Below are 9,455 nucleotides of genomic sequence, written 5' to 3' on the forward strand. Positions count from 1 at the left end.
CCAACCCACTAGCATATGTATCCATTAAATCGAATCCTATCCCCAATATTTGTACACCTACCAAATAGCTGATTCGGTAACTCTCGCGATCCTGAGGAGCGAATCGACATTAGACCTTCATTCCAAATAACCCACAATTCTATCTACCGCTACCATGCACACGCTCTGTCACAGTTACTAACCCGGCTGGGCCAGTAAAAGCAAAAACACTCACATGGTCTTCCCAGATCGGGAAACGTAAAAACGAACGGCCCCGGAAACGCAAAATACTATCTTGCCCGAGCGCGAACCTCGGACCAACGTTGTCATGCGCCATCCCCATCCACATTACGCATACGATCTTCGGAATCGGGCGCCGCATGCCCGAGAGCGAAGGAATATTTTATACTCAGATTACCCATGCTCACGTTCGCTGGGCGCCAGCCCGCCCCTTCAATTCACGACGAACTAAAAAAGACCCGAGAGAAAATCATCCAGTACGCAACGCTCGACCCAAGCCCCTGCGGCTTCAGCGCCATTCGCCCATACATAGCCATAGCGGAATCGGCGAAATCCGGTCGCGCGACGCTAGAGCGAATTGAAATTTTATACAACTATCCATGCAACACAGTCCCACAGCGCGCCAGCCTCAAGATCGAAACCGAATAAAAACGGCCCAAGCGGAAATCTATGACAGCAAACGCCAAACGACCACTGAACAAGAAGCGCCACCTCGACAACCATGACATTAGCATACTGAAAATAAATTCCCAGGTCGGGACGTTTGAGCGACATCCGTAGCACGAAGTTAACTAACTATATCAATAAACCAATCACTACGTGCTGTCACCGCCCCTTTCCTTCAATCGCAAACCGTATAACAAATCTGCCGACAGGAAATGCTATTGGCCTAGTCACTATCGCGATCCAAATCCAGGACAAGTGCACACGCGCTTCATATCCGCCATACATTACAAGCTCGACGATACGCAGGGAGGCGCGATGCAAGAACCAGAAACAAAATAAAAAGGAAACGAAGGAGATTGAAAAAAGTTTATAAAATCATGAGGTTTACCATGCACAGCGATAGCGACGTGCACTGAAATCGTCACCGAAAAAGCAATACAAAAAGCTTCGGTCAAAATCTAATAAAAACGCCGAAAGAATATCTAAATAAGCACAGCAACCTCCGACCATACGAAAATGCAGAGCCGAACCATCCCCAATACATACAAGCTGGATCGGATAATCAAGCTCGCGCCGATGCTGAGCAGCGAAGTGAATACTTTAATACAGATTTAGCCAAAAAAATGCACTGCTAACGTGCTTTTCAGCGCCCAAAAGCTGCCCGCCTTAGTCGAAAACCTATAAAAACGACCGAAGCGAAATTCATTGTCCAGTCAACCAGCTGACAACGTTGCACGCAGCCATTTCGCCCAATACAAACCATAGCTTGATTCGGAATCGACGCGCCGATGCGGAGAGCAAGTGATATAACTTTATACTCAATTACCATGCAACCAACGTCTGACATCCGCCCGGCTTCAAGCTCCGAGAAACGTAATAAATATAACGCGGAAGGAAATCGAATTGCCACAACGTCGACACAAAAGACATGCAGCCGCCATCGCCAATACATTAGCACAGCTGGGATCCGCCAATCGTCGCGCATGCTAGCAGCGAACGAATAATTTATATCCGGATTTACCAGCAACGCCAACTCTTCCAGCCTGCCCGCCTTCAATCGAAACCTATAAATAACGGCCGGAAGGAAATTCTATCGGCCCATCAACGTCGACCAACGTTGTCAGCCGGCCATTCGCTCCATCACATTACATCAGCTGGATTCGCGAATCGCGCACGAAGCTGAGAGCGAAAGAATATTAATAATCAATTACACATGCACACGTCTGTCACCTGCCCGCTCATCAAACGTAAAAAACGCGCCGAAGAATTCTAGCCAGTCCAAACTGTCGACCAAACGTTGCAGCGCCATCGCCCATACATTACAGTCCACGGGACTCGGGAATCGCCGCGCAAGGCCTGAGCCGAAGTAAATATTATACAAATTCAACCTATGCACACATGCTGTCACCTGCCCCGTTCAGTCCCGCAAACGTAAAAAACCGCCCCGAAGACAATCTATCGCATCAACGTCACCAACGTTCGCAAGCGCCATCGCCCATACATTAGCAAGCTCGATCGGAATTCGTCGCGCCCGATGCTGAGACCGAACGTGAACTACTTATATCAGATCTACCCCCTATGCACACGGTGCATGCAGCCCCCCTGCCGGCTTCCACTCGAAACGCATACAAACACCGCCCCGAAGGCAAATCTAACTCAGTCAACGTCCACCAACGTTGCACGCCCACGCAGCCCATCACATTAGCAAGGCTGGGATCGGGGAATCGCCGCGCCGCATCGAAGCGAGCGAAAGAATATCTAGCAATACCATTAACCAAGCACAACGCGCTCCTAGTCACACGCCCGCTTTCAAGCGAAACGTAAAAAAATCGGAGGAGCCCGGAAGGAGAGATTCTATTGCCACCCAAACGCAAATCGGGACCAACGTGCAAGGCGCCATCGCCCATACATTAGCATAGCAGGACTTCGCGAAATCGCCGCCGCGAAATCCGAGAGCCGGCGACTAAATAACAGACATCCACCTGCACACCAATAGGACTTTGCTGCACCTCACCCTGGCCGCTCAACGAAACGTCCATAAAAACCAGCCAACGGAAACTATGCAATCAACCGCGACGCCAACGTGCCAGCGCCCATCGCCATTACAGTATCAAACCCCTGGATTTCGACATCGTCCACTGATCCGAACGAAGTGAATATTCGAAATATCAGATTTACCATGCACACGCCGCAGCCTGCCCACGCTCAGATCCGAGGAAAATCAGTCAAAAAACGGCCGAAGCCGAAATCTAGTTCCCGCCAGTTCAAACAGGTCGACCACTTGAAACAGGCGGTTCTCGCCCACCCCGCGCCCATAGTCCCATACATTAGCATAAGCTGATATGGGAACGCGCGCGACGGAAGCCGAAGTGAATATAGCTATGCAGATTTAACACCATGCACACGTGCTTCCAGCCTGCCCGGCTGACATCGAAAACGTAAAAAACGGCCCGAAGAAAATCCTACTGCCAAGTCAGCCACGTCGGACCAACTGCAACAGCGGCCCATTCGCCCAACAATTAGCAAAAGCTGGATCAACGCGAATCGTCGCGCGCGATGGCTGAGACCGAATGAAATTTAATCACAGATTTACCATGCCACACACGTCCTGTAACACCGACTCCTACCTGCCCGGCTTCATCGAAACTGTAAAAAAAACGGCCGAAGGAAATTACTATAGCCAGTAACAACAAGCCGACCAAACGTTGCAGCGCCATCGCACAAAATAATTACCATAGCGGGACGAAGCGCGCGACGATCCGAACGCAACGAAGGTGGAAATAATTCCATAAATCAGATTTTAACCATGCACACCGCGGAATCACCTGCCTCGGCCTTCAGCGTCCGACAAGTAAACACAACGCCCCGCACGGAAATTCTATGCCAGTCAAAAACTCGACAATCGTTCGGCAGCGAACGATTAAGAACCATACACTTACCATAGCGGATCGGGAACGTTCGCGCGATGCCTGAAGCGACGTGAATATTATATCTCAGATTTTACCCATCCACACGCCCGTCAGCCTCCCGTCTCAGTCGAAACGTATAAAAACGCCGAGAGAGAAGGAAATCTCATGCCATCAACGTCGACCACAACCGTTGCACGCGCCCATTCGCCATACAATTAGCAATAGCCGATCTCGGAATCGTCGCGCGATGCTGAGACGCGAAGTAATAGTTATATCTTTTTACCATGCACACGGCTGCAGCAACGCCTCGCTTCCATCGACAACGTATAAAAACAACCGAAGAAATCTATTGACAAGTCAAACGGGTCGACCAATCGTTGCAGCGGCCATTCGCTAACAGTCCCAATACATTACAAGCTGGGAGTCGCGAATCGTCGCGCAGCTGAGAGCGAAGTGAAAATATTTTATATCAAGCCTACTCATTGGCCACCACTGCCGTAAACAGCCTGCCCCGCTCTACGAAACGTAATACAAAACGCGCCGAAAGAATCTATGGCCAGTCAATACGACGCACGTTGCAGCGTCCACCCTTCGCGCCCGGACCATAACATACAAAGCTGGATTACGAATCGTCGGCGCGATCCTGAACGAAGTAAAATATTAAATAGTCAATTACTCATCACACGTGCTTCAGCGAACTACCCACGCTTCAGTCGAAAAAAACGTATAAAGAAACGGCCCGGAACCGAAAAAAAATCTATAAATTGGAAAGCCATTCCAATCGCGACAAACTAAGCGTAAATGAAGCATAAAGCGGCCATTCCCATACATTACCAATATCTTATTCGCGAACCGCGGGCGATGCAGGAAAAGCAAGTGAAATTTTATTCACAGTAAATGTGACCGCATCACACTTCTTCACCCTGCCCCTGCTTTCAAGTCGAAAAAACGTATAAAGAACGGCCGAAGAAGAGTCTACGAAATTGCCAGTCAACCTCGACCGAACGCGTGCAGCGCGCCATCGCCTCCATCCACCAGTTAAGGCATCCATCTCCGTATTCGGCGAACGCCAGCCGGCGATGCGAGGAGCCAAATCAATATTTTAGCATCAGATTTTACCCATGACATCACGGTCTGCCACCTCCTCGCTCCAGTCAAAAACGTACTAAAAACGGCGACAGAACATTCTATGCCATCAACCCGTCGACCAACGGTTTGCACGCCATTCGCCCAGACATACAAGCCTTGGATACGGGAATCGGCTACCGGATCGAGAGCGAAGGAATGAATTATATCCAATTTACTAATGCACACATGCTTCAGCTCCCGCTTCAGTCGAAACGTATAAAAACGCCGAAAAGAGATCTATTGCCAATCAACCCTCCGACGCAACGTTCAAGCGAAAAAAAGCCACAAATTGCGCGGCCATAAACAATAGCATCAGCAAAAAATCCGGAATCGTCGCGCGACCCAAAGGACGAAATGAATATTTTATATCCAATTTAACCAGACACAAAGTCTGTAACACCCTGCCCGGCTTCGGTCAAAACGATAAAAACGGCAGGGAAGAGAACATCGATGAAAAGGATAAAAAAGAATCATTTTGCCACTGAAAAAGATGAAAATCTAAAAAATTCCACCAGTCAACCTCGACCAACGTTGACATGCGCCATCGCCATACATTAGCATAGCTCGATCCGGAACGTCGCGCGATTGCTGATAGCTATAGTTGAATCCATTTATATCCAATTTACTCCATGCACACGTCTTTCTAACTACTGCCCCCGTCTTAAAGTATGACCGAAACGTATATAAAACGCCGAAGAACACCGAATTCTAATTCGAGCCAGTCAACGACGGACCAACGTCACCCGAAAAACGCCATACGCCCATACATACGATCTAGCTGCGATCGGAGCAACGGGTCGCGCACTGCTGGAGTCCACCGGGAAGTGAAGATGATAGTCGACATTTTACCCGATCACACGCTGTCAACCGGCCCGTCTCCGCTCAGTCGCCAAACGTATAAAAACGCCGCCGAAGAAATTCGATTGCCAGTCAACGTCCGACCAAACGATGCCAGCGGGCCATCTTCGCCATACATTACATAGCTGATCTCGAAATCTCGCGCGATGCTCGAAGCGAAATGAATATTTATATCCGGAATTTTACCCATGGCACCACGTGCGGTCAGCCTCCCGCTCAGTCGAAAACGTAAAAAACGGCCGGGGAAGGAAAATTCTGACCCCTAATGCGCAGTCAACGTCACCAACCGTCAGCCCAATTCGCCGCATACATTACAAATAGCTGGGATTCGGAAAGAACTACGTCGCGCGAATGCTGATAGCGGTAAATGAATATATTAATATCAATTACCGATCACAACGTGCTTCAGCCCTCCCGCAAAATCAAAAGTCGCGAAAACTAAAATAACAACGGCCGAGAAGGAATCTATTGCCATACAACGTGCGACCTACGTGCACCTAGCAGCCATTCTCTACCAAAAAACATTACCATGAAGCGGGAATTCGGGAATCGTCCGCCGATGCTGAGAGCGAAATGACATATTTTAATCAATTTTACCATGCAACACGTGCTGTCAAGCACTGCCCCGGCTCAGAGTATCGGAGAACGAAAAAGAAGACCCGCCCCCGAAGCGAGCCCAGACCCAAAAATCTCCTATACTCGCCCCACAGCACTCGCACCCAATCGTGCACGCATTCGCCCATACAAGCCCATAGCTGGCATCGGCGAATCCGCGCGCGCATGCGGGGAAGCGAAGTGAAATATTTACATCAGACTTACCATCCACGTCTCAGCCCCGCCCGCGCTCACGCAAACGTTACTAACAAACCCGAAGAACACTCATTCCACTCCCAACCCGCTCGCACCACACTGCTCTGCCACGCGCCCATCCGCCATCACACATTAGCATCAGCTCGGATTAGAATCGCCGCGCGATGCCACGAAACGCGCGACTGAATATTTTAACACGCATCTTTACCATGCACGACCTCGCACCTGCCCGCTCAGTCGAAAATAATAACCAACGTCCGAGAAAACTTCTACTTGCCACTCACACCCGCACCACGTTGCCACTCGCGCCGCTCCACTCCCAATACATTAGTCCAACGCTGATCCCGAATCGCGGCCGCGATCTGAGAGCGAAAATAACTATTTATATCAGATTTTAACCATGCAAACTACTCGGCACCTGCCCGCTTCAATGTTATCGAACACGTATAAAAACGGCCGAAGAAATCAAAATGCCATCAAACGTCGACCAAAACGGTTGCAGCCCATCTTTCTCCAGAGCAAGCATAGCGTCATTCGGAACGTCGACCGAATGCTCGCGAGCACCGACCGTCTGAATCATTTTAATCAGATTAACCTACGCCACTACGCTGCTTCAGCTGCCGACTTCAGTCACTATCCACGTAGTAAAAATCTAAACTCTCCCGGGAATCCTAAGAAATTCATTCCATGCCACGCTCCGACCGAACCGCTGCACGCCATTCCTGCCCACCTACACTTAGCATATCTGGAAAAGCCCACCTACCTGGATGTAAAGTGTAAGGTTTAAGGAAGTATTATCGTAATGCTGAGGAATCACCAACTCACATTATTTTTTCTTTAGTATTTTTCCATTGCCATTGGTCAAAGAAGTTTGAAAGGGCGCATTTTAGCGACTTCTGCCGGCTCGCTGTTTTCCGTAGAACGCCTCTGATATAGGTCAGTCTGTAACTGTACATATCTATGTAAGATTGTTAACTTACCACAAGGTGGTGCCTACCTTCTCGCCGGAAACGCATCATCGGGACAAATTATGTCCAACTTGAACCAAGGAAAAACAACCTTTATCATTGTGATAATTATCAAGATAAGGCAATCAGGTTTATATGATTGAATTTCGGATCATCTGTAATTTTTTTCGATTTTCGAATGAATGGTCCAGCTTGTAAGCTACATTGCACTCATGATTTTTCGGGCGACGTGGGCGCTATATTATTGCAAGAATGTCGGGCTTCTCTTACCTTTTTCTTGCAAACGATGGAGGGGGGGTGACCCCGTCACACCTCCCCACCGCAGCTGTTACTTGCAAGGACATTGTTTTATCCTCCTTTTCTTTATTTCTTTTTTTGTCTTTTCTTCTTTCCTGCCGTTCTTTTCTTTTTCTTCTTCTTCTTCTTTTCTTTTTCTTGCAAATGATAGGGGGGGGGGGCGCCCGCCCCCCCTGCCCCCCCTGTGGCGCCGCCCCTGACTACTACTACTACTAAATGTAACACTTACTGCTGGCTGCTGCTTTTGCTGCTGCACCTGCTTCTCCTTCTGCCGTAGCAGTTTTCTCGCCTCTTCCTCCTGAATCTGTGGCAGAGACTTCACCTGCGGTGCTGTGTTGACTGGAGCCCTGCAACGATCGTTACCGTGGTTACTCATCTCGCTACACTGCATAGTTACGTGGATGCAGAGGCTTGGATTGCCGATGGTCAAATTATAATTTTTTAGGGTAGGAGTAGGAAAGTGTTACGTTGGATTTACTTTTGGGAAATGTTACGGCACCACAGCCAGGCAAACAATTCCTTTAAATGTGGATTAACAAGGCCACTTACTATCAAGGCCATCAACACCATTCACGTAGGACAAAGAGGGATATGCAACAGGGACTTACTGGGAAGAGCAAAGAGACAAACTGGGTGAGGCATGGCAGTTTATTGGCATGGACATCATGCAGATTTTCAGGGATACCACCGCAAGAAAGGAGGGCAACCATGGCACCTGCCATTGAACTCGAACCCTGGTGTGTAATCATTTCTGAAGCGGATTGACGAAGTCTGCACTAACCTGTTAACCCAGGAGCCCTTGAGCTGCTGCTGTTGCTGCTGCTGTTGTTGCTGCTGAATCTGATCTTGCTGCACTTGGATCTTCTGCTTCTCCATGGCTTCCTGATCCTTTTCCTCCTGCCACTGCTGGATGCGTGCGAGAGACAGGGCACCGGTAGCCTGCTGCTGGGAGTGATGGGCCCAGGGTGCAAGCTGTGCTGGCTGCGACGGCAGGAGAACAACACAAGAAGAAAAGTTAGGTCTCGAGAAACACAAATCAAGACGCTCCGACGCATCAGAACCCGACTTTGGAAGGTGATTATTTAAAAACAAAACGCCCACTACTAGGTATATGTTCACCATAAATTAGGCTGGTTCATTGTTCACCAGCCAGTGTTTTTAGCCATTTAAATTATCTGTATTTCATAAGCCTAGCATATGCTGTAGGGTATTCGATTTCTGCTGAGGTGTATAATATACAGTACTGTAGCTAAAAATCATAGATGTAACAATGTCTGCTACACCAACCTTCAACTTATAGGATGCAAGGTGGTTTTTGAAGACATGTTCTGAGACAAAAGTGTATCCTATAAGCCACGGAATAGGGTATGTATTGCAAGGCATTTATTGTGCTGTGTGCCACAAATAAGACGATGATATGATGTAATCGGATTTCCTTTTGTCATTATACAAAAGAAGACGAAGCCTAACGCTCTAATAAATACAATACGTACACTTGCAAATGTTTGCTTCTTGCCACTTGCTGCACTGCTACACACACTGCTGCACACACCGACTCAATACTACTCTATTTACTTCATTTTACGAACATATGCTTGTTCAACTCACTGTTTTTGCTCGCTGTGCCGCTTCCTCCTGCTGCCTCTTTAACTCCATCACTCGTATCATCTCCTGCTGCCTTTGCTGAAATAGTCACATGCACTGAATATCAAAACAGGTGTATACCAGGGCTCGACTTTAACGGTGGCCCGGGTGCCAATGGCCACCTGAAACGGCGTCGGGCCACCTGAAACTGTCGGGTTGGTGGCCCGGCTGGCCA

General features: G+C 48.6%; 1 protein-coding gene across 3 annotated transcripts in view; it reads right to left on the minus strand.

Annotated features, from left to right (window-relative positions):
* The window catches only part of LOC106805185 (PERQ amino acid-rich with GYF domain-containing protein 2-like), a 45,168-nt gene that overhangs the window by 12,732 nt on the left and 22,981 nt on the right, over window positions 1-9,455 (minus strand). For all 3 annotated transcript variants that reach the window (XR_001393404.1, XM_014806683.1, XM_014806684.1), the window contains exons 19-21: window positions 9,245-9,319; window positions 8,418-8,617; window positions 7,866-7,983 (exon numbers count right to left, since the gene is read on the minus strand). Coding sequence is in view for 2 of the 3 variants with exons in the window: in XM_014806683.1 (XP_014662169.1) it covers window positions 7,866-7,983; window positions 8,418-8,617; window positions 9,245-9,319 (393 nt within the window). In the remaining variant the exon portion in view is untranslated. The remainder of the gene's footprint in view (window positions 1-7,865; window positions 7,984-8,417; window positions 8,618-9,244; window positions 9,320-9,455) is intronic.

Source organism: Priapulus caudatus, unplaced genomic scaffold (assembly GCF_000485595.1).
Source record: "Priapulus caudatus unplaced genomic scaffold, Priapulus_caudatus-5.0.1 Scaffold104, whole genome shotgun sequence".
Taxonomy (NCBI): Eukaryota; Metazoa; Priapulida; class Priapulimorpha; order Priapulimorphida; family Priapulidae; genus Priapulus; species Priapulus caudatus.